The sequence below is a fragment of the Mobula hypostoma genome, chromosome 14 (assembly GCF_963921235.1).
Source record: "Mobula hypostoma chromosome 14, sMobHyp1.1, whole genome shotgun sequence".
Classification (NCBI taxonomy): Eukaryota; Metazoa; Chordata; class Chondrichthyes; order Myliobatiformes; family Myliobatidae; genus Mobula; species Mobula hypostoma.
Genome location: NC_086110.1, coordinates 24596059 through 24621772, shown reverse-complemented (window position 1 = coordinate 24621772; position 25714 = coordinate 24596059). Strand labels below are relative to the sequence as shown.

At 41.0% G+C, this 25714-nt stretch overlaps 3 protein-coding genes across 9 annotated transcripts in view; 2 read left to right on the top strand and 1 right to left on the bottom strand.

The window, feature by feature from the left end:
* The window catches only part of galr1b (galanin receptor 1b), a 29980-nt gene extending 22443 nt beyond the window's left edge, over positions 1–7537 (top strand). Inside the window, exon 3 of the mRNA XM_063066828.1 lies at positions 6802–7537. Within this exon, the coding sequence (XP_062922898.1) occupies positions 6802–7119 (318 nt within the window). The 3' untranslated portion in view covers positions 7120–7537. The remainder of the gene's footprint in view (positions 1–6801) is intronic.
* An 8919-nt stretch (positions 7538–16456) lies between these two features.
* Positions 16457–19806, bottom strand: ddx28 (DEAD (Asp-Glu-Ala-Asp) box polypeptide 28). The gene has a single exon (XM_063066818.1). The coding sequence runs from the start codon at positions 19704–19706 to the stop codon at positions 18066–18068; it is 1641 nt and encodes a 546-aa protein (XP_062922888.1). The 5' UTR covers positions 19707–19806; the 3' UTR covers positions 16457–18065.
* Positions 19800–25714, top strand: part of dus2 (dihydrouridine synthase 2) — a 151139-nt gene continuing 145224 nt past the window's right edge. For 2 of the 7 annotated variants that reach the window (XM_063066825.1, XM_063066824.1), the window contains exon 1: positions 19827–19897. Coding sequence is in view for 3 of the 7 variants with exons in the window: in XM_063066820.1 (XP_062922890.1) it covers positions 19846–19897 (52 nt within the window). In the remaining 4 variants the exon portion in view is untranslated. Of the gene's footprint in view, positions 19898–25714 lie in introns of all 7 variants that reach the window. The other 5 variants (XM_063066819.1, XM_063066821.1, XM_063066820.1 and 2 more) reach the window with 4 other exon arrangements.

Below are 25714 nucleotides of genomic sequence, written 5' to 3'. Positions count from 1 at the left end.
ATAGGAAGTATTTGAAAGTTATGAAGAGAATACACCAGAGATTTTGCTGGTATTATGGATAAACATGAACAATTAGGAATTTCTCTTAGAGCCGAGAAAATTGAGAAGAGATTTGACAGAAATGTTCAAAATCATCATTAAACAATGAAACTATGATAATGTGAAATCCAATGCTTTGGAAGGGTCTCGGTCCGAAACGTCGACTGTACCTTTTCCTAGAGATGCTGCCTGGCCTGCTGTGTTCACCAGCAACTTTGATGTGTGTGGCTTGAATTTCCAGCAACTGCAGATTTCCTCGTGTTTGCGCTTTGGAAATGATGATGGTCCTCCATCTGGCTCACTCATTAATACATAGTATGAGCCAGGGTCCAGAGTGCAAGCAGGGAATGCAGCCAAACTATGGCTGAGCTGGGATCAGGACCACAGGTTGAAACCAATGTTGGGCTCCTGTGCCTGGTAAGGAATATTTGTCAGTTCAGAACCAGAACTGGTCTCCAGAGTGCTATATTTGCCACTCCCCTCACGTGTTTCACTGGAAATTTTATATTAATGGGTAAAGCACAAAAATTGTGAGATAAGAGTGCGTTGATGCATTGATGGAAATAACATCCAATAAAATGAAATTTTGCTAATCCAGCACTCCCAAAGACCCAGTGGTGCTGGATTATTGGAGTTTTTCTACAATGTGAACAAGAAGGCATTGTTCCCATTGGTGAAATTGTTGGGAACCATAGGACACAGTTTTAATGATACTTTCAAATAGAGACTTTCAGTAGAGATACCACAAAGAGCAATTCAACGGCTTGTCTGGATATGGAGTGCAAGGCCTGAGAGTGTGATGGAAGTACAAAAATTGCAGTTTTCAAAATAAATTGGATTGATAATTGAAGATAAAATATTTAAGAAATATCTAGACGGAGCCAAGCCAAATTGCTCTTATTTGTACATCTGTAGTGAGTTTGAGCACCTCACAGCTGGCCATAAAGTCCAGACTGATAAACCTTCTTCATACATGTCTTATATTCCCACTGTGGTGATATCACATGCAATGATGTGCCAGTACATGATTGGACAGAGCACTGAGCATACATGGGATTGCCAGAATATTCCAGCACGTGGCTGGGTTAAGACATGTTTGTTTATTACTGTAAATAAAAGTTCTCTAATTCTTCCAGAATATGATTCTTTACTGTTAACCCATGGTACATTTAAACAGAAGTAACAAAACATGGTGTCAGAAGTGGTTCTGGAAGAATAATACGGGAGAATCGAGAATCGAAGATAATCGAAAAAAAGAGAGGAAGAAAAAAATTTCGAACTGTAAACGGTAAAATGGAAGGTTTACAACCCCCACCAAAACTTCAGCCGTCTGGCAATATGGCTGTGAATTGGAGGATATTCAAGCAACAGTTTGAACTGTACTTATCAGCGATCGATTATGAAGAAAAATCGGAAAAAAACAAAGCTGTGCTTTTGCTCCATGTAATCCGGAATGACACAGTAGAGGTATATAATAATTTTGTTTTTGAAGATGGAGATAATTTCAATTTAAAGTCGATAATGGACAGATTTGAAGTATTTTGTATACCTAAGCGTAATTTAACGTATGAGCGATATAAATTCTTCACATGTGCACAGAGAGCTGCTGAAACAATTGATCAGTATGTTACTGAGTTAAGAAAGCATAATAGAACATGCGAGTTTGGATTGCTCACGAACTCTCTCATTAAAGATAGACTTGTTTGTGGCATTCGAGAAAATGCTCTGAGAGAAAGGCTGTTGAGAGAGCAAGATTTAAATTTTGTAAAAGCTTCTGAGACTGTGATGTTGCAGGCTGAAGAGCTTTTTGTCGAAAACTGCAATGTAAACTCTGTAAAAAAGCGTGAATACATCAAGAAATAAAATAATACGTTGACGAAACCGACAGAGAACAAAACGGCATTGGAAAGAAAAAAAGTCACGTGATCACTGTGCGCGGGAACATCGTCCAAATCAGAGTCCCACATATGGTAAAATTTGCAATGGCTGCAGTAAGATTAATCATTTTTCACACTGTTGTAAAAGTAGAAAGAAGGAAAATAAATTGAAACAAGTAAATGCTGTGCATGAAGATGAACGTGAGGAATTTTGTATAGATGTGCTTTGAGAAAATAAACAAAGTAAGAATTACTGGACTATTCCGTTGCAAGTGAATCAAAACAATATTCTGTTTAAACTTGATACTGGAGCGCAAGTGAATGTTCTTGCAGAATCTGAGATCGATGCTTTAAAGCCAAGACCGAGGTTACATCAGACAAATGTAAAAGTGACTGGGTATTCAGGTGCAGACATTCCAGTTAAAGGAACATGCGTGGCAAAGGTATCACACAAAAATATTGTGCATACGCTTTCATTTGTGGTCGTGCCAAAAAATGTACAGTCAATTCTGGGTTTATCTGCCTGTGAAAGACTTAATTTGGTGAAGGGAATTTTTGTCTTGGATGGTGACACAGAGCTGAAGCGACAGAATGTTGCATTACAGTCTGCAGAAGGTGATGTCACTTGACTGCAGGTCCAGCCCATGGAGACAAATGCTGACATGGAGAACATAAAAGCAGTAGCTGCAGTGTCTGAGACGACCAAACAGGATGCAATTGATGATGTGAAAAAGCAATGGCAGGAGGAGGTTGCTTCAATGCAAATGATAATGAGAGAGACACTGAGAGAATATGAGATTCAGTTTCATCACCGTCCAGAGCAAGAACGCTCACAGTGGGCACAGTATGAGGAAGAAGTGAAAGCACAAGTGAAGGAATTGAGAAGTATTATTGAAATGATGAAGTCTCAGCATAAAAAAGAGATTACACAGTTAATGAGAGAATTAGATGAAGAAAAGAAGATTCGTATTTCATTACAAATGGAAGTGGAACGTGAGTTGACTGATCTAGGAGACGTTTGTCTGAAGGACAAGGAGACAACGTGAGTATACAAGATAAAAGGAACACATGGACACAGACCAGATCATACATGGTCCAAACAGAGGAGGGAGCAGTGTTAAGAAAGAATCGCAAAGGTTTTAAGAAAGAGCCAACTTCAGAGTTTCAGTTATCTGATACAGATGTGTTTTGATTAACATTGTTAATTGTTTTTCTTTTTAAGAAAAGGAAGATGTGGTGATATCACGTGCAATGATGTGCCAGTACATGACTGGACAGAGCACTGAGCATGCGTGGGATTGCCAGCATGTTCCAGCACGTGGCTGGGTTAAGACGTGTTTGTTTATTACTGTAAATAAAGGTTCTCTAATTCTTCCAGAATATGATTCATTACTGTTAACCCATGGTACGTTTAAACAGAAGCAACATAACACCCACCACAGGCTCGTGTTCAATTGCTGAATTAGATGGCTTGCTATTTTAATCTCGGAAATGCGTATGGATTATCTAATTTTCCCAGAACAGCTATTAATCAAATTTTGGGCAATTTAAACTGTCACAATGCATATGCACTGTGATGAGTTTGTTTATCGTGGTTAGTTTGTCCTGATAGCTTTTCCATCACACCTCCATTAGTCATCGAACTTTCTACCCTGTTCGTACTGTGCTTTTTATACTAACATACTTATAATGAGCAGGTTAATGCAGGAACCACACAATTGTTCAGATTCATCACTGCGCCACACAGCTGCACCCCAGCTGAGGGATAGCCAGCGAGCTGGACCGACTGGCAGATACCCAGCGAGCTGGGCTGACTGAGGGATACAAAGTGAGCTGGGCTCTCACACCTGGCATCCATCCTGGGAATAAATACAGCAAGCAGGTCTTGGGCACCTCAAGGCCCAAACTGTGAAGAAGTGAACAACACTGGCAGCTTGATGCTACAAAAGATCAGTTAATACGTTTCTGACAGTTTCCATAATCATTAAATATGGTTCAAAGTTAACAAATAATTAAAGATTCTGGTAAAACTGCACTTACTTCTTCCCAGAGTCGATGGGCTGATTTAAGTGACAAGGCTACTGTCAGCCTACCAGCCTTCCACACTCCTCCTTCTCCACTCCCAGGAGCCTCGAGGCTCTGCCACCAGCTCCAGGCAGTGCATGAGATCTGATATATGGACATTTTGATCTCCAGCTCGTCTGGGACATTGAAAGCAAGGGAATCCAAGAAATGTTGAGCCAAGACAGAGTTCAAGTTAACCCGAATTGTGTCTGTGTCTGTCTGTGTGTGTGTGTGTGTGTGTGTGTGGGGGCGGGATTAGTATAATTAATTATATGTGAAAACCTTTATTAACCAATCAGAAAGGCTGGTGCAGGCATGGAAACCTGAAATAGTGCTGATAACACAATAATATAAATGCAGATGTGATAGTTGTTGTGAAGTCAGCAAATTGCTCTCAATGTGATGCTGTTGATCCACCTTATTAGACCACTGCCATTCTGGGGAAGGTTTTTGCACAATGTTTGGGTAGGAACTGCCAAGATTTTGTTTCCGCACACTGGAAGGATGGAGATATACCAAATTAGTGATTTTAAAGTTGATGGCCTTGCTTTTCTTAAGATTTGGAAATGCTGTGGAAAAGACCTGCTCCAGTGCGTTCTGTGGATGGTGTTCTTTACAACCACTGTAACGGATGGAGTGAATATTTAAGGCAGTGAATGTGTTTATCCAACTATTTTGTTCTAAATGTGGTCCTAAACTGGCGCCCTCAAATGCTCTTGGCCACATAAAAGATGAGGGGGAATATATAGGTCTTGGTGTTATTTAAAAGTCAATATAATTGTGTGTCAGAATAATACCACAGCTGTATAAAAACAACTGTAACCTTTAGTTACCTATCCTTCTTTCCTATCAGACTCATATATTTCATTAGTGTTGTCATTGTAGCATTTGCTGCACATACTGCATAGAGGGCAGGTCAAGCTATCACAGGCAATGAGCAAGGGCTGAGTACAGAGTTCTGATAATCTGATTAAGATCTTAATGGTGCCATAAAGGGGCAGCAGGAATAAGGAATACAAGATACTGCAGATGCCAGAATCTGGAACAAACAAAAGCAAACTCCAGGAGGGACTTAGTGAATCGAGCAACATCTGTTGGGAAAAAGGAACTGTTGACATTTCAGTTGAACACCTTGCATCAGGCGCCAATGTCAGGCCTCAACCTGAATATCGACAAATCCTTTCTCCTGACAGATCCTGTTCACCCTGTTGAGTTCTCCCAGCAGTCCATTTTTTTTGCAGCATAGATGAGCATTAAGCTTGGTACCAGTTATAATGCCACCAACCAAGTTAGCCATTATTTCTTCTGCTATGGAACTGGAGAGAGAAGTATTACTGAATTTAGCCCACGAACCAGGCAAAATCCTTTCACCACAGGCTCTTGCCTGCCCTTCATGAAAGCTGTTTTCTGATTATTTTTTCATTTTTTATCTTTTGAGGATTAAAAACTTTTTGTCCAAGTTCATGCTGTTTAGCTCTTTTCATTCATTCAACCTATGTAAAAGTGATAAGTAAAACCAGACTGTGCCTTTTAATAAGTTCCCAACTTACATCTGATGGTGTATTGCTTCTTATTGTGGATATTTGTCCAAGGGTGCATTCAAGTCAAATCAGTGTTACAGAACATGTCAAAGGCTCTGCATGTGTAAATACTACCAAATCTGCTTTTACACATTAAATTATTTCAAACTGACGTTATATCATCTTTTTTTCTTTCTGACTTCCTTTTCAGACAGGTTAGTTGCATCACCATCGAGAAACATTAAAAATAATTTAATCAGACGTCTTTAAGAAAGAAGATACAAGAATGTTTCACCAGATACACTTTTAACTTATTTTAAAATGTTTAAATTAATTTCTTGAGCTCATTAAATAGCACCAAATGGAGGCATAGATTGGAAGTTCCAGAGCAGAACATGTGCTCTTTTCAACTGTTGAACTTTCCTTCTGTAAGGGAGTCACAAACAAGAGTAAATCTGCAGATGCTGGAAATCCAAGCAACACACACAAAATGCTGGAGGAACTCAGCAGGCCAGGCATCATCTGTGGAAGAGTACAGTTGACATTTTGGGCCAAGACCCTTCAGTCCTGTAGGGTGGATCATATCCCATATTGCCCCCTGCACCATTTCTGAAACTGTGCTAATTTTCCATTACCCAGCCCCATAGGATCCATTGTGCTGCGGACATCCATTCTCCTGCCCGTCTGCAAGGTGGAGTGAGTGGTAATCAGGCCTCCAGTGAAGGAATCTGAATCTCTAACTTGTGGACTACTGGAGTCATTCAGCACAGAGGCAGATCTTAAGGCCCAACTTATCCATGATGACTAAGGTGTCTTAATGAGCAAGTGCCTTTTGCCTGCATTTGGCCCATAAACTGGGTATATGTAAAAACAATAAAAATATATCTAAAAATAAAAGTGGCTTTCACAATAATCACAAATGAGCTCGATAAACATAGCCCTGATTTGTGTGATGGTCTTCAACTAAATTGCAAGCATGGTAGACATAACGTCTTTAAAGTAAGAGAGACCCCACCAAATATTAATGTACATAAACCACAGCAGCATAAAGTAATTTTCAAACATTTTATCTCTTAAAGTGAAAACTTTTTGAAAAAAACAAAAAACTTTCTGAAAGCTTTTAAAAACTGGATCAAAGCATATACAATGTGAATGATGAAAACAGTTGAGGTAATCTACACGGAAATGATACAGAGCAAAGGAGTAATTACAGCTGAACTTTATAATTGAGATCTCAATGTATGTACTTTATTGCAATAACTTTGAAAATAAGTTACGTTTCTTCTTTACTCTCTCCACAGACTGCCCAGATGGTCATGCTAGTTGTTGCTGTATTTCTTCTTTCCTGGTTGCCTGACCACATCATAACCATGTGTGTACAATTTGGAAGTTTCCCTCTAACCGATGCATCGTTAGCATTCAGAATTTTCTCCCACTGCATGGTGTATGGGTATTCCTGTGTGAACCCCATAATATATGCGTTCCTTTCAGAAAATTTTCAGAAATCCTGCCATCAGGTCTTTGTGTGCAATTTCCTTTTCCCACGTGCCATTGAGAAAAAAGTTGTGAGGATTCGCATGGAAAACTTTTCTGCAAACGATTCAAAAGCACACGCTTGAAAGCATTGCCTTCAGACCTGAATGTTGGCTAAGTTCACAGCTTGTAGGTACGCACTTCTAGTTGAAATAAACAGTCACATTAATTGAATCTAGAATTCGAAACATTCTGAAAATGTTGGTGATGATGATGACAACAATGTCAGATCAGATGTCAGAATGCTGTGACTGCAAACCAGCTTCCTTATAGATAAATTTGCACCAACCTCAAACGATCTAATGTGAACAGATGATGGTTAAATATTTCACTTGGTAGCCACCACACAGTTAATAAGAGCAAAATCTTCATATGTTAAGTGGGTATGAACGGTTCTTCGCAGTTCTGAGAGATAGGAGAAATGCAATGAGGTTAGACAGTTGGCACTGAAGAGAATTCTAAACAGATGAAAGACTTCAGATGCATAGAATGGTTGTGTTAGAATAGTAGGCTTTCAAACGGTCATTGTGGCATTTTGTGGTATTCCTATTTAAAACCACAATTTTAGGTTTGTTGTTTGAAGGTGCCTAAACAGCATGACCATGTCCTCACATTTTAATTCAGATCATAAGACACAGGAGCAAAATTAGGCCATTCAGCTTATCAATTCTGCGTAATAAAACAGGTCTCAATCTGAATTCTTCCAGAATTGCAAACTGGATTCTATATTGACCCTGTGCAGTTTGATTTCATTTTAGCTTCCAGTCAAACATGAAAACTGATGACAAAGCTTGACATTAAGTTTTTGAGTTAGAATTCATTAACATGTTTAATGTTCCCACCTTTGCCTTTGAGCAACGACAGTGAATTTGTAGCTCATAAGCCAAATTTGCCTTAAGGTTTTCTTGCCCCGATATTCGACCGCATACAAGATCCAAGATAAGATGCATGGTATAGTAGACCTTATCTTTGTGATTTCCCTCATTGCAGAGCAAGTGATTTGGAGGAAATGTCTCACAGGATGGGGGAGAGAACAGAGGTAGGAGTTGTGACAGGTAATTGCAGGGGTTAGAAGCTAGACAAATTATATTGAGGATGGGGCTGTCAAACAGGTGATGAGGGGATGCTTGATCCTATAATAATTGTGGGTATTAGACAGTGAGGTGACACAGATGATTGGTCCCTCAGTGAGGAAAAGGGGTGGGGATGATTATTAGACCAAAGTTACAGGGGCAGTTACCTAATGGAAGGTGCCTCAGGCTTGATTGCAATGACCTGTCATTGGCATCATCCAATATCGCTACAGGTACTCACTGGCCTCCATGCACTACCAGGTCTGGAAAATGGGAAGTGCTGACAACAATTTTCCCTTCTGGTCTTTTGCTTCAAGTTGATTGCTCTTCAAACAGAATGATTTTGGCACTCCTCCAGTTGTGTCAGCTCAACAAATAATTTTGTGATTAAAATATTAATAATAACAGTGAACCAACACTCTTATGTAGGCTTAGACTAAAGATGTGGAAGATTCATTAGGATCATAGTCATAGAGCAATACAGCACAGATATAGGGCCTTCAGCCCAATGTTTCCACGCCAACCACTGTGCCCACCCAATTAGTCCCAACATCCTGCCTTCTGCCCATATCCCTCTACATACCCATCCAGGTACTTCTTAAATTATGCTTTGGCACCTCATTCATATACTCACCAACCTCAAATGTAGATAAGTTGCCCCTCAGGTCCTTTTTAAATTGTTTTCCTCTCATCTTAAACATGTGACCCATAGTTTTGAACTCTGCTGTGCTGGGTAAAAGGCTGCTATAGTCATCCCTATCTTTGCCTTTCCTAATTTTAAACACTCTGTGCAATAATATAGTTATAGCCATGTCCTGAAAGCTAATATAGAGGAGTTAAATTAAAGCAGAGGATGCTGGAACAAGAACTAGGGTTAAATTTTCAAAACAGGGTTACATTTTCAGACAGAAGACTCTTTGTCAGAACACAGGAAATGAGAAACAAGTTAGATTTAATGTGGAGGAATCAGTACTCATTTTTGAAGAAACTCATTCACCAGTAGGTTCCAATTATTTCACACTTGGATGACAATATTGTGAACATGGTTACTAACTTCGTGGACAACAGTAAAACTGGTGGTATTGTAAACAGTAATGACGGTTACCTAAGTTTAAAAAGGGATTTGCACCAACTTGGGAAGTGGACCAGAAAATGGCAAATGGAATTTAACTCTGATAATGCAAGGTATTATACTTTATTGAGTTTAGCCAGGGTATTACCTACTTTGTAAATGATAGGGCCTGGACAGTTTTGTGGAACAGATAGATAGTCCTCTGAAAGTAGAAACATAGATGGTGAAGAAGGCATCTGGCATGCTTACCTTCATCAGTCAAGCCAGTGAGTACAAAAACGTGATGTCATGATATGGCTATACAAGATATTGGTGAGACAATACTTGGAGCAGTTCTGGTTTCCAGACTATGGGAAAGCTGGAAGGAGGGCATTAAATATTCACAAGGATCTTGCTGGGACTGGAGGTCTTGAGCTATAAGGAGAGATGAGAAAGGTTGGGACATTTTTCCCTGGGGTGTTGGAGGTTGAGGCACAATCTCAAGGAGATTACTAAAATTATGAGGGGCATAATGGAGATGAATGGTCACTGATTTTTCCCCTCAGTATATTCAGGTATAAAACTAGAGGGCATGGCGTTAACGTGAGAGGGGACAGCTTTGAAAGGGATCTGAAGGGCAACTTTTGCCACACTGAGGATGGTGCGTATATGAAATGAGCTATTTAGATGGGTAGGGAAGGTTTAAAGGGAGATGGACTAAATGCAGGGAATGGGACTAGTTCACATAGGCAGCTTGGATGGCAATAACAAATTGGACTGAAGGGCCTCTCTCCGGGCTGCAAAGCTCTATGACTTTGGACTGCTGAAAAAAGAATGCCTTGTTTTGTCAGAACTGGCTGCGTGCCCCCAATGCATTTTGATTTGTTTCTTCATCGCTCAGAGGCAGGGTCTCTAGAAAACATCTCAATCATTCTGTGAACAATCTCCTCATGAGCAAATTAACCACAAAGTCTGTCATATTTAACCTGAAAGTCACTTGGTACTCTTGTTATTAGTATTTGCGTCACTCAGTACTCAGTATCATCAGTACTGACTGTGCAGATAGCTGTCCATTGCCTGATATCAAATGTTAAATGTGCAGGAAGCAGCAAATTGCAGTTTATGATACAGATCAGCTACTGCTAATAGGAATGACCTTTAGTTAGAATTTCCATGGTGGCCGTCACTTCTACAGGGAGGACCTCCAGGCACAAGTGAAAAACTGAAACCCTAACTGCAGCAGATTATAGATTTCTGTCATAGAGTTACAGAGTCATACAACATGGAAACACGCCCTTCAGCCTATCCTGTCTGGGCTTTGTTTTGTGGCTGGGTGTATAGAGACAAATCTTAATTTTGTATATAGTATACATACTTTGAAGTACCTACTTATACTATTCTCACTTTTTAGCACCTGTCCAATAACCGTCTAGTCTCAGTCTAGTGATCATGTAAATACTTAAATATTGTAGGAGTACCTGCTTTCACCATCTACTCAAGCCGTGCACTCCAGCTTCCATCCAAACTCTGGGTGAAACATCCTGGGGCCAATCCCCTCTAGGTTCCTAACCTTCATCTTAAACCTATGCCTTATTGTTTTCAATGCCTATGCTATCATTTTCATAGTATTTCAGGTGCCTTTGAGGGCGAGGAATTGTTGATGGCAAAGGTAATGAAATTGATGAGGTCTGCACAAGTGCCCAAAGTCGCACCATTGCAATTGTCAATTTAACAGTTAGGATGTTTGTGCTGGAATAGACTTGGAACAAAGTCTGTTCCACATAGCCAACAAAAAGACAGACATAGCTAGGACCCATGCAAATTGATGTGTAACGGGAGGGAACAGGTTGGGCCTTTATTGAAGAACCAGAGGGTGTAGGGTGAGAGTTTCTCAAGGGGCAAGCTTGACATCACTTTAACTTAGAAGCACAGGTCACAGTCTGGATAGCCAGTCAGGACACAGATGAGAGGTTTCTTCACCCAGAGGATAGTAAAACTCTACCCTGGAGGAATGTTCTGTCACTGAGTATATTCAAGACTTTTAGGTAGTTTTTTGTTTATAGGGCATTGCAATGAGCACTGGGCACGTCTACAAACTCAGTGCTAATAGAAAGGGCTTTCATTCCACTTTCCACACAAACAGACTTGAGCTGGAGAAAATTCCAGCAGGAGAGATAAGCACAACTCCCAAATGTTTATTTTGAAGATCTATACTTCCAACTGTGACTGCAGTGATCCTTTAAAATGACAACATTGTTTCTTTAATGTGACCCTTCTTTTTTTAATATAACTTCCCATAACAGTTGCATTCATTTATAAACCATGAGGGAATGTGGCAGTTATTTAAAAAATATAAAGCTATGAATCACAGTACTATTATTAACCACATTTTGATCCATTCGGGAGACTATATTATGAACCACATGCTTTACCATTTGTCTCTTGCTTTCCACTCCGTTTGATTTGGCTGATCATAGAAGTAGAAACTGCTGTCACAATGTTTTGATTGATGGCATTGGGAGATAGATTTTAAGTACTAACCAAATATTAACTTCTCTATTCTTTTTACTTTGATACATAATTGTAACACTAATTGATGTGCAAGTCTAGCACTGCAACTACTATCAACCCAAAAGCCCAATGGAACTAATAGTGCTTTTATATTCTTCCAATACCAAGAAAAGGAACCTATTTCATATTTTGTAAAGAGGAGTAGTTTTGTAAAAATGAATTTGGCTCGTCTTATTGTAAAATTGTGTCATACTGTACTTTCTGAATTTACAGTCTGCCTTTTTTCCAAAAGCTAGTTTATTAACAGTAATTTTCCCAGTTAACCTAGCTGTCAGTGTATTTGTAATATCCAGTGATTCTTTGCGCACATCACTATATTGTAATGAAGTTAAATACAGAAGTGAAATCTTGATCTGAAGACACCATTCACAAATATTTAAATTGAGTTGCACAAATATTGCCCAATTCTAAGATTTTGCAACCTTCATGACAAAAATGTTTAAGCTATTTAACGGATGCTTACAAAGTGCTATATAGAAAGATCAACGATATATCTTTTAAGTTTGTTGAAAGAAACCAGAGACAGAAATATGCAATTCAGAAATGAAAAAAAAACAATGAACCAAGTCTTTGAGCATGAGTAAGATCTTCTTAATGATGTGGTATATTTTTGTAGCTGCAAACAGAAACATTCTGTATCTGATGAATAACTGAACAGCCTGCATGTGAAGTTAACAGAATAAAAGAAAGCCACATTTAAAAATGCAACTCTATTTGTAAATAATAGTTAAATGTGAAAAGTGTAAAGAGATGGAATTGAATCGAATGGTGCCATTTTAATTATGTATAATTTTGACTTCCTGGAAAAGTCTGAGCGATGTAAATTAATATTGTTTACTATTTTTAGTGGCAGTAATGCCACCTAACCTTAGAAATATTCATAAGGATTCATAACAATCTATCAGTATTTTGTTGTAAAATGATATAAAAAAATCAGTGTGGCCTTCCAAATTTCATTCATGCATATGGAATGACTTCACAGTTTGCTCGGACTGAAGGTTCTTCTTATAAGTCTTTTGGAAAAAGGTATTCTGTGCAAACCTTCAGCAGTTACTGTTGAAACTTTCTTGTGGCATTAGTTACCTGGTGTTCCAAATGAACAATTCCATGTGATTCTGTCTTTTATGTTGTTCAAATATGTCTAATTCATTAGGTGTTAGTTACCAAACTGTTCATGATTATGTTACTCATACACTCAATATTAAAATTCTGCTGAAAAATAAACTACAGTTCATCTTGAAAAGTCTACATAAAACTGCAATATGTGGTGTAGTAAGTAATTTCAAAATTGATAAAATGTGTGGTCAGCATGAGACTTGTTTTTGGACGTCTTTAGTTTTTTTTCTAATTTTGCTTACTGATCACATATCACCCTCAAACAGAACCACAATTGGCAGTGCATTATCACTGAATGAGAAATTATTAGATTGTCCATGCAACATCGCAAGGAAGTACCAAAAGGAAGACAGAAACTTCGGGGATAATTGATAAATGAATCCTAGCACTCTTCATTTCTTCCAGTCAAAAAAAAAATTAACTAACTCTTACTAGAAAACTAGTACCTGGTTATCCACAGAAATATTTAAAGGAAGGAGGGAATAAAAACAATCTTTAGTTAAGATTGTTATGCTTCCATACCTTTAAAATTCTAGTTATCTGCTATCCTCCCTATCTCTTGAAATTCAGTCATGCAGATTTTTTTCCTTTTTTGAATAAAGCTAAACTTTTTTTCCCTCAATTCTTATTGAAGAATTCACATATATTTTGAGCTGGCCACTTGATTGTCCAAAAATCAATCACCAGACATTCACGAGCCACTGTCGCCATTCCTCTTAATACTGTTACACAATGTTCCAAGGTTCCATCGTTTTAGACAGGAGGGGGGTAGATGTTGTGCCATTACTAGTCCGGAAAATTATCACGGCAGGGCTTAGACAGGACAGACTGGAGGGCTTGTTTACTGAGGCTATATGGGTGGAATTGAGGATTTAAAAAGGGGTGGCCACATTAATGGGATTATATTCTGGATCACCCAATAGTCAGCGGTATTTAGAGGAGCAAATTTGTAGAGATAGTAGACAATAGAGGAATTCCTAAACAGATGGACAAAATATATAAAAGAACTTTTTGAAGACCAAAGAGGAGAAAAACCGAACATAATGAAGAATCTTGAAGGACCTAGCATTTTAAAATCAGAAATTCGAGCAGCCGTAAATAGAACAAAACAGAACAGAGCAACTGGTCCAGACAACATCGCTGTTGAAATGATACTGGCCTTAGAAGATTTTGGAATAGAGAAAATTACAGAAATAGCAAATGAAATCTATGATCATGGGGAGATACCTAATGATTTAAGTAATCAGTGTTCATCACACTTCCAAAGAAAGAGTGAGCAACAGAATGTGAGTTACATCATACAATAAGTCTGATGAACCATGTGGCAAAAATTATTCTCAGAGTAATCATGATGAGGGCAAGACGCTGTATAAAACCAGAAATCAGTAAAGAACAATGCGGCTTTGTGGAAAACACTGGAACCAGAAATACAATTTTCATGCTACCGATGATCTGTGAACGAGCCATCCAGGTACAAAAAGACATCTACCTATGTTTCATTGACTATACAAAAGCTTTTGACACAGTCAGACAGCAAGATCTTCTGGAAATACTTCAAGATCTTGACATAGATGGAAAAGATATAGGCTTCTTAAGAAACATACTGGGAGTAGACAGCATCCATCAGAATAGAAGGAGGAGTGAGTGAGTATGTGAATATCATGAGAGGAGTCAGGCAAGGTTGTGTCTTTTCGCCAGACTTATTCAACCTGTATACAGAAAGTATCTTGAGAAGTATCAAAGGATTCACAATTGGAGGCCATAATATAAATAACATCAGATATGCTGATGACATCGTACTAATAGCTGACTCAGAAACAAAACTTCAAGAACTACTCACCATTGTGGCAGCAGAAAGTAATCGCAGAGGCCTCTCAATCAACACCAAGAAGACAGAAAGCATGGTCATTTCCAGAAAGACAAACATCCCACAATGTGTGATCAAGATTGGAAATACAAACATCAAACAAGTCAAGTTCAAATATCTTGGCAGCCTAATAACAAGTAATGGCAGGTGTGACACAGATATCAAATACAGAATAATAATGGCAAAAGAAGCTTTCCAAAAAATGAAGACCATATTATCAGACAGAAAGATGAGCACGTACACTAAAAACAGAATACTGCAGTGCTACATTTATTCTATCCTGACTTATGGAAGTGAATGCTGGACCATTTCTCCAGCAATGGAAGAGAGACTAGAAGCAGCTGAATTATGGTTTTACAGGAGAATGTTAAAAATATCATGGACCACACACACATCAAATGACTAAGTTCTCAGAAGAGCCCAAGCAGTTCGATCACTCATACCAACAATAAGAGAAAGACAACTCAGATTCCTAGGACACATCATGCGGAAAGATGAACTAGAAAAACTCATACTCTCTGGAAAGATTGAGGGGAGTAAACCTAGAGGAAGACCTCGGCTTATGTACATCAAAAGTATAGCCAGGTAGCTACACATCGAGGAAATGGAAGTCATCCAAAAAACGAGGGACAGATCTATATGGAAAACCATGGTCAGCAAAGTCCGCATCAGGTATGGTACCGAGACAGACAGACAGACAGTAGACAATTGCAAGAAAAATAAGGCTGTGATGGTATGTGATTATACCTTTCCACATTTTGACTGGAAACCTCGTACTGTAAAAGGACTGAATGGGATAGTTTGTCAATGTGTTCAGGTAAGTTTTCTTAAATGATACCTAGAGGTTCCAACTAGAAAGAGGTCCCTCCTAGGGATTGAGACAGGATAGGTGACAAGTGTCCATAGAGGAACATTTTGGATCTAGTGACCATAGTTCCATTAGTTTCAAGATAAATATGGAGGATAGGACAGGTCCTAAAGTTAAGGTTATAAATTGAGGAAAAATCTAATTTTGATGACAGCTCAATATTCTGGAGTTCTGTTGTTTTAGGCATGTTAGAGTGGGAGGGATTAATGGAGGAGGGGTGGTGTTACTAGTCAGGGAAAAAGTCTCAGCAGTCGTCTGTCAAGACAGGCTGGAGAACTTGTCTAGTGAGTCTTTATGGGTGAATCTGAAGAATAAGGTAGGTATGACCACATTAATGGGCTACATTACAGACCACCTAACAGCAGGATTTAGAGGAACAAACTTGTAGAGATCACAGACTGGACTGTTGCAAGAAACATGAGGTTGTGATAGTAGGTGATTTTAACTTTCCACATATTGACTGGGACTCCCATACTGTAAATGGACTAGAGAGTTTGTCAAATGTATTCAGGAAATTTTCCTTAATCAGTACATAGATGGCCCAACATGACAGTGAGCAATACTTGATCAGCTATTAAGGAATAAGACTGGCCAGGTGACAGAAGTTTGTGTAGGGGAACACTTTGCATCTAGTGATCACAATGCCTTAGTTTCAAGGTAATCATAGAAAAGGATATTTTGGTCCTCAGGTTGAGATTCTAAATTGGAGAAAGGCCATTTGTGATGGTGTCAGAAAGGATCTGCCAGGCATGGATTGGAATAGGTTGTTTTCTGGCAAAGGGATGTTAAAGAGGCCTTGTTAAAGAAAAAGGAAGCAAATATCAGGTGCAGGCATTTCGGATCAAATGAGGTGACTGAGGAGCATCAGATTTGGACTGGCAAATTCTACATTTTAATGTACCACACAAAATTGTTATGGTTTATAAATGTAAATACAGTTGATTTTTTAGACTCTGTAATTCCTCTTTAACTCAAACATAGCCAAATACAACTGGCTTTTATAGCAGGTTTTTAAACATGGCAAAACAAGCACCTGGCTGGAGCTTTATTAACATTTTACATCAAGCCACAATGGGGCAGATGATAAAAGCTTTCACAGTTATTCCAAAACACCAGCTTCTGCAATTAAAAAATTACTTATAAAAATGCTTAATAAATGAAATGCAGCTGTACCAGGACTGAAGTACAAAAAAAGTAATTATGTAATAAGCAATAGCTAATGTTGGCAGATTGTTAAACATCAACGCAGTAGTGTAGCAGTTATTACACTTACAGTGCCAACAATCACTGACCTGGGTTCAATTCCTGCCACTATCTGTAAGGAGCTTGTATTGTATATGTTTCAATGTACATGTGACAAATTAAGCTAACCTCAATCTTTAAAATTAACAGGAATGCTTAATACTTGGGTGCAAATAATAAAGCTCCAAAGAAAATTAATGGGCCTATTAAAAAGGCTTCTGATAATGCAGGGCTGCTTATAGATTACGTAGGGAAATGTACAGTCATGTACTTTGAGGGAAGAATTAAGTTGTAGACTATTTTCTGAATGAGGATCAATTTCAGAAATCAGAGGTGCAAAGGGTCAATGGAGTCCAGGTAGAGGATTCCCTAAAGGTTAACTCGCAGGTTGAGCCTAGAATATAAAAGCAAGGATGTAATGCTGAGGCTTTATAAGGCGTTGGTCAGACCGCATATGGAGTATTGTGAGCAGTTTTGTGCCCCTAATCTAAGAAAGAATGTGCTGGTGTCCGGAGAGGATCCAGAGGAGGTTCACTAGAAGAACGTCGGGAATGAAAGGGTTAACATATGAGGAGCATTTGATGGCTCTAGGCCTGTACTTGTTGGAGTCTGGAAAGAATTGAAACATATCAAATATTAAAAGGCCTAAATAGAGTGGTGACTGAGAGGACGTTTCCAATAGTGAGGTATTGGAAACAGAATGCAGAATCCAGGTTCTGCCTCTGACCGACTTGTTCACTGGTCATTGACCCCGGTACCAAGATACTAATCTGACCGAGTATTGAGAAAAAAATACAGTTGTTTAAACAGTAGCTTTTTTTGCTTTAATATTTCACGAAATATTTTATAACCAATTTATGCACAACAAACTAACTCAAAAGGCAATGTGATAATGACAATACTGGAAGGCAATATTGATCAGGATACCTGCAGACGTCTCTGATCATCTTTAAAATTGTTATGGATCCGATTATGCCTCAACTGACAGGGCAGTATCAACACCACCCCACCCCCACCCCGACTCCAATCATTAACATCTTATTTAAAAGCATTGCACCTTCAGGACATGACTTATGCTCTTAAAGAGTATGTTTTCTTACTTTCTGAAGTGAAGCACTGCCTCAACTCCTTCAAGAATTACAGTTTATTTTTATAAACAACTTAAGCAGCATACTTCAAAAAACCAAACTTACAAACATTGGTACAGTCATCACTTGAATCTGTCAGTGTAAAGACCTTAATTTTCATAAATCTGGTACATTTTTACTCTCAGATTTGCTGATTTTTGATTCCAAACCAGGGAGCATCACTTTCTGGCGTGCTGACGTTTCAATTTTCTGCACCAGTTCAACGTCCCAGGGATGTGTAACAAAACTAATGACAGTACCTAAAACCTTGCTCCCAACACGTCCCACCCGCCCAGCTCGATGGATATAATCACACAGCGTTGGTGGGAAATCATAATTAATTACAATTTCCACCCTCTGAGTGTCCAATCCCCTGGATGCAATGTCTGTGCAAAGCAGTACATCTATCAGACCCTGCTGAAAAGTACTAAAGATGCCACTTCGCTTTTCAGCCTGCATATTTCCCTGCAGCCGGGCATGTTTGATAGCATGGTCCTCCAAAACATAACCAAGCCAATTAACTGTTGCTGCACTGTTGCAAAACACAAGAATTCCAATGCCAGGCTTTTCTGCAATCAGCTCCTTCAACATTTGTAGGAAGTCAGACAGTTTATCAGTCCGCTTCACCTTCATAAATTTCTGCCTCACATGTGGCATAAGGTAATGAAGCCCCTTGCTCTTTATGGTGGCAATGCTGCCCAAATCAGTGACTTTGCTGAGAAGTTTCCCCACACCACCTGGGAATGTCGCCCCAGTCACCACCAACTGAGCTTTTCTTTCCACCCCATGCGTTTCTGAGACATTTGAAGCAATTTGAGTCTGGTGGAGTATGTCCTCCAGTAAACCCACAAAGCTTTCATCAAACAGAGTGTCCGCCTCATCCAGTACGAGGTAGGTCAAGTCAAAAAGGCTGACAAGGTCTCTTTTCAAGGCCTTCCACAGGATTCCAGGTGTGGATATCAGGAGGTCGATCGGTCCCTGGGATAAGATCAGTTTCACGCTGCCAATCCCACGGCCTCCCCCAATCGTGTGCACGTTGAGGTTCAGGTTGTTCGCCAGTGATCGAGCCACTTCCAGAACCTGGTCGGCCAGCTCCCGGGACGGGACGAGCACCAGTCCACGCGGCCCGTCACAGTCGGCCTCAGTCTCGGCCCTGTCGGAGATTAAGGTGTGCATTAAAGGCAGCAGGTAGCTCAGAGTCTTGCCGCTGCCGGTTTCGGCGGCACACAGCACGTTATTCCTTCTCATCAGGGCCGCAATAGTATGAGCCTGCACCATGGTGGGGCGGGAGATGCCCATCGTGCTCAGGGCGTCCAAAAGCTCCTGACACAGCCCTAGCGAACTGAAGCTCCGCACCTTTCCCCTGACCTCGGCCGCCTCCTCCTCCGGCAGGACGGGCGGCTGGGTGCGGGTGTTGTTGATGACAAAATAATCCCCGGCCGCTTTCCTGTGCTTCCAGCCCTTGGAGACCAGGGGCACCTGGTCGAACTTGCCGAAGGTGTGGCCGGCGTGCTGGTTCAGCTGAGGCCGCTTGCCCACAATGAGCAGGCGCCCGGGCCTAGCCAGCCTGACCGCCGTTGCCTCGCTCCCTGGCCGTCCCAACTTCTCCTGCAGCCGCATCCTCTGAGGAATGCGAATGACGGGCAGCCGGTCGTCGTCGCCGGGCGCTTGGGCGGCTTCTCCGACCGAGAACCGCACCCCGGGGCCCTCCCTCAGCAGCGCCCGTGTCCGCGAACACCTGCACCCGAGCGCCAGCATACCGGCTCGGTCCGTGGGCGCGCGGCGGCCCCGCAACGCTCGCGATCTCCGTCAAAGGACATGACGGCGCGTGCAATCGACGTGATCATCGGGCGGAAGTGACCTCTCGCCGTCCACATGTGTATCTGGTGCGCGTCAGATGCTCCCCGTCCCGCAGAAAGAGTTTGGGGATTACACTGATCGAAATTCAGGTGAGGGCCACTTCTCCGTACCTCCTTCAACGCGCTGCCTCCTCCCGTGGTTTAAAGTCGGCGTTTGTGTGTCTCGCATTTCCCACAGCAACTCTTGGTGCCGAAAATCCGATGCTGTCGGTCTGTGTTCGGTCTTGTGAATATGGAAGTTTTTAGGAGTTAATCAAACCAAATCAGTTTTCTGTGGCGTTGAACAATAAGAATTGGAGTAAATGGCTATTAGCTTTGTAATCAGTACTTGAATTTAACATCACTCCATTTTCACTGGCATATAAACTCTCTAAAAGCTACATAAAGACTGCTGTCATGGAGCCATATAGTTCTGAAACAGGCCCTTCAGAAACAGGTGCATACTTGGATACTAATTCCATTTTCCAACACTTAGGTTGACGCTTTGGGGATGTAAATGCTTGTCTAGATATGCCAGAATGTTGTGAGAGCTTCTGCCTCCACCACCAACTCAGGTGGTAAATTCCAGATTCCAACAACTTTCAGGGTGATAAAGACCATAAGAGATAGGAGCAGAATTAGGCCATTTGGCCCATTGGGGCTGTTCTGCCACTTCATGGCTGATCCATTTTGCCTCTCAATCCCATTCTACCTTCTTCCCCCCCCCCCCCGTAAACTTTCATGCCCTGACTAATCAAGAACCTGTCAGCCTCCACCTTCAATACACCCAATGACCTGGCCTCCATGGTCGCTTGACAAATCCTACAGGTTCACCACCCCGTGGCTGAAGAAATTCCTCCTAATCTCTGTTCTAAATGGATGTCCCTCTATTCTGAGACTGTGCCCTCTGGTCCTGGATTCCCTCACCACAGGAAACATCTTCTCCATATCCACTCTATCTAAGCCTTTCAACATTTGATTGGTTTCAGTGAGATTCCCCCCCTCATTCTTCTAAATTCTGGTGAGTGCAGGCCCAGAGCCATCAAATGCTCTTCATACGATAACCCTTTCATTCCCAGAATAGTTCTCATGAACCTCCTTGAACCCTCTCCAATGTTAGCTCATCTTTTATTAGATAAGGGGCCAAAACTGCTCACGATCCTCCCCAAGTGAGGCCTCAGCAGTGCTTTATAAAGCCTCAACGTTATATCCTTGCTTTTATATTTTAATCCTCACAAAATGAATGTTAACATTGCATATGCCTTCCTCAGCGCCGACCCAACCTGCAAGTTAACCTTCAGGAAATTCTGTATAGGGTCTCACAAGCTGATTTGCACTTTGGATTTTTGAATTTTCTGCCTGTTTCGGAAATAGTCTACGCTTTGTTCCTCTATATGACCGTACGCTTCCCGACACTGTATTCTGCCACTTCTTTGCCCATTCTCCTCATCTGTCTAAATTTTTCTGCAGCTTCTCTATTTCCTCAACATTACCCGCGTCTCCAACTATTTTCATATCATCTGCAAATGTGGCCACAAAGCCATCAATTCTGTCATCCAAATCATTGACGTAAAAATCAGTGGTCCTAACACTGACCTGAAGGACACCACTAATGACTGGCAGCCAACCAGAAAAGGCTCCCTTCATTCCCACTCTGCCTCCTGCCAGTCAGCCAATCCTCTTTCCATACTAGTATTTTTCCTGTAATACCATGCGCTCTTGTAAAGTAACCTCATGTGTGGCACCTTGTCAAAGGCCTTCTGAAAATCCAAGTGCACAACAACTACCGATTCTCCTCTGTCAGTGATCTTTGCTATTTCCTCACAGAATTCCAACAGATTTGTCAGGCAAGATTTTTCCTTGAGGAAACCATGTTGGCCTATTTTGGCCTTGAGGAAACCACTTTGGCCTATTTTATCATGTGCGTCCAAATACTCTGAGACTTCATCCTTAACAATTGACTCCAACATGTTTCTAACCACTGAGATCAGACTAACTGCCTGTACTTTCTTTTCTTCTGCCTCCCTCCCTTTTTGAAGACTGGAGTATCATTTGCCATTTTTCATTCCTCCGGAACCATGGCAGAATCTAGTGATTCTTGAAAGATCATTACCAGTGCCTCCATGATCTCTCTACCCACCTCTTTCAGATCCCTGGGGTGTAGTCAATTTGTGTTCAGGTGACTTATCCATCTTTGGACCTTTCAGCTTCCCAAGCACTTTCTTCCTAGTAATAGCAATTGCACTTACTTCTGCCCCCTGACACTCTTGAACATCCAGCATAATGTTAGTGTCTTCTGCAGTGAAGACAGATGCAAAATACTTATTTAGTTCATCTACCATTTCGTTGTCCTGCATTACCACAACTCCATCTTCATTTTCCTGCAGTCCATTATCTACTCTCATCCCTCTTTTACTCTTCATATATCTGAGAAAATGTTTGGTATCCTCTTTGATATTATTGGCTAACTTGCCTTCATATTTAATCTTTTCCCCCCTTATGGCATTTTTAGTTGTCTTCTGTTGATTTTTAAAAGCTTTCCGATCCTCTGACTACCCACTAATTTTTTGCACTGCTATTTGCCCTTTCTTTTGCTTTTATATTGTTTTTGACTTCTATTGTTAGCCGTGGTTGTGTCATCCTGCCTTTAGAGTACTACTTCTTTGTATCAATTGTGTGTCTTCTGAATTTCTCCCAGAAACTCAGCCATTGCTCTTCTGCTATCATCCATAAAGCTCATCGTCAATGCTCAAAGTTCTGGAGGATCTGAATGGGTCGGGCAGTGTTTGTGGAGGGAAATGGACAGTTGATATTTCAGGTCATGAACCTTCAGACTGTGCAGATGCTGCATTCCCTCTACAGATGCTGTCTGACCCACTCAGTTCCTCCAGCACTTCAGGTGTTACTACTGTATTTCCTATTTTTTCCCCCCGGATTTTTAGCATCTAACTTTTGCTTTATAAGTGCAATCTTATGTAAGGTCATGAATCTCAAACATTAAGTCAGTTTTTACCTCCACAAAACAGACAGATGCTGCCTGGAATGCTGAGTAAATTTGACATTTTCTGATTTTTATATACGTTTCTGTTCAAACTTGTGTTCCACTAAATTTTAACATAAAAATTCAGTTACAGACTTGAAAAGCTGTTGTGATATTTTAAGAGTACGATCATTGGTGATTCGAGATGGTGATTCTGTTGTTCCTTTTTATATTTCCCCAAGGTTAATCTTTCTTGTGCAATTCTACCCCTTTGACTTGATCTGTTATTGTTTATATGATTTCCAGATTGTTTAATGGCATTTCCAGTAGACAAGTGTAAAGGAGAATGAAATAATTGATACTTCAGATCCAATGTAGCACAAAAGGAAACACAATAAGATAAGCATTAATAAAAAACACAATAAATATAAATACATAAGATAACTCATAAACATAGGAGCGGAATTAGGCCATTTGGCCTGTTGAGTCTACTCTAGCATTCAATCATGGTGGATCATTTTTCCCCTCCTCAGTCCCACTCCCCAGCCTTCTCCCTGTAATTGTTGACATGTCCAATCAAGAACCTATCAACCTCTGCCTTAAATACACCCAAAGTCTTGGCCTCCACAGCTGCCTGTGGTAATAAATTGCACAAATTCACCACCCTTTGGCTAAAGAAACTTCTTTGCATCTCTGTTTTAAATGGACACCCCTCTATCCTGAGACTGTGCTATCTTTTCCTATGGTGGGGGAGGCTAGGAAACATCCTTTCCACATCTAGTCTGTCTAGGCCTTTCAACATTTGGAAGGTTTCAATGAGATTCCCCCCCCCCCATCCTTCTAAATCCCAGTTAATATGGACCCAGAGCTATCAAACGTTCCTTGTATGGTAACTCCTTCATTCCCCGAATCATCCTTGTGAACCTCCTCTGAACCTTCTCCAATGCCAGCACATCTTTGATGAGGAAATCAGAATTGTTCACAGTATTCAAGGTGAGGCATCACCAGCATCACTTCCCTGCTCTTGTATTTTAGGCCTCTTGAAATGAATGCTAACATTGCATTTGTCTTCCTCACCACTGACTACTTGCAAGTTAACCTATAGGGTGTTCTGCTCAAGGGCTCCCAAGTCCCTTTGCATCTTAGATTTTTGGTATTTCTCCCTGTTTATAAAATGGTCTGCTCATTTATTTCTATCACTAGAGTGCATGACCATTCATTTTCCAACATCGTATTTCATTTGCCACTCTTGCCCATTCTCCTAATCTGTCTAAGTCCTTCTGCACCCTACCTGTTTCCTTAACACTACATGCCCCTCCATCAATCTTTGTATCATCTGCAAACTTGGCAACAAAGCTGTCTATTCCATCATCTAAATCATCGATATACAGCATAAAGTGGCCCTAATAGTGACCCCTGTGGAACACCACTCGTCACTGGCCGCCAACCAGCAAACTCGCTGCCTGTTGAAATTGCAGGGGCCCTGGCAGAAATATTTAAAATGTCGCTCTCTACGGGTGAGGTGCCGGAGGATTGGAGAGTGGCTCATGTTGTTCCGTTGTTTAAAAAAGGATCGAAAAGTAATCTGGGAAATTATAGGCCGGTGAGTTTAACGTCGGTAGTAGGTAAGTTATTGGAGGGAGTACTAAGAGACAGAATCTACAAGCATTTGGATAGACAGGGACTTATTAGGGAGAGTGTCAAGTGCTACACATGCCCTTACACTTCCTCCCTTACCACCATTCAGGGCCCCAAACAGTCCTTCCAGGTGAGGCAACACTTCACCTGTGAGTCGACTGGGGTGATATACTGCGTCCGGGGCTCCCGATGTGGCCTTTTATATATTGGCGAGACCCGACGCAGACTGGGAGACCGCTTTGCTGAACATCTACGCTCTGTCTGCCAGAGAAAGCAGGATCTCCCAGTGGCCACACATTTTAATTCCACATCCCATTCCCATTCTGACATGTCTATCCACAGCCTCCTCTACTGTAAAGATGAAGCCACACTCAGGTTGAAGGAACAACACCTTATATTCCGTCTGAGTAGCCTCCAACCTGATGGCATGAACATCGACTTCTCTATCTTCCGCTAAGGCCCCACCTCCCCCTCGTACCCCATCTGTTACTTATTTTTATGCACACATTCTTTCTCTCACTCTCCTTTTTCTCCCTCTGTCCCTCTGAATATACCTCTTGCCCATCCTCTGGGTCACCCCCCCCCGCCGTCTTTCTTCCCGGACCTCCTGTCCCATGATCCTCTCGTATCCCCTTTTGCCTATCACCTGTCCAGCTCTTGGCTCTATCCCTCCCCCTCCTGTCTTCTCCTATCATTTTGGATCTCCCCCTCCCCATCCAACTTTCAAATCCCTTACTCACTCTTCCTTCAGTTAGTCCTGATGAAGGGTCTCGGCCTGAAACGTTGACTGCACCTCTTCCTACAGATGCCTCCTGGCCTGCTGCGTTCACCAGCAAATTTGCCAAATCATCCTGTTTCTACCCTCACTGGCTTGGCACGGGCAGCAATCCAGAAATTACCACAGTTCAGAAATATACAAGATAGCTTGTGTACTGTACCTTAATTGGTTGTATGTCCATAAAGTGACGCTGGACACAGAAGTATCTGTGCGTGGACAGTGAGGAAGACTATCAGAGCTTGCAGTGGGATCTGGACTGGCTGAAAAATTGCAGATAGAATGTAAGGTAGACAAGTGCGAGCTGTGCACTTCAGTAGGACCAACCAGGGTAGATCTTACACAATGAATGGTTGGACACTAAGGAGTGTTGTAGGACAAAGGGATCTAGGAATGTAGGTCCATAATTCATTGAAGGTAGTGTCACAGGTAGATAGGGTCATGAAGAAAGCTTTTGACATATTAGCCTCATAAATCAAAGTATTGAGTACAGGAGATGGGATGTTATGTTGAAGTTGTTTTAGACATTGGTGAG

Excerpts from the sequence above, each read along its gene's own strand:
- ddx28 (XM_063066818.1), bottom strand. The coding sequence starts at position 19,706 with ATGCTGGCGCTCGGGTGCAGGTGTTCGCGGACACGGGCGCTGCTGAGG.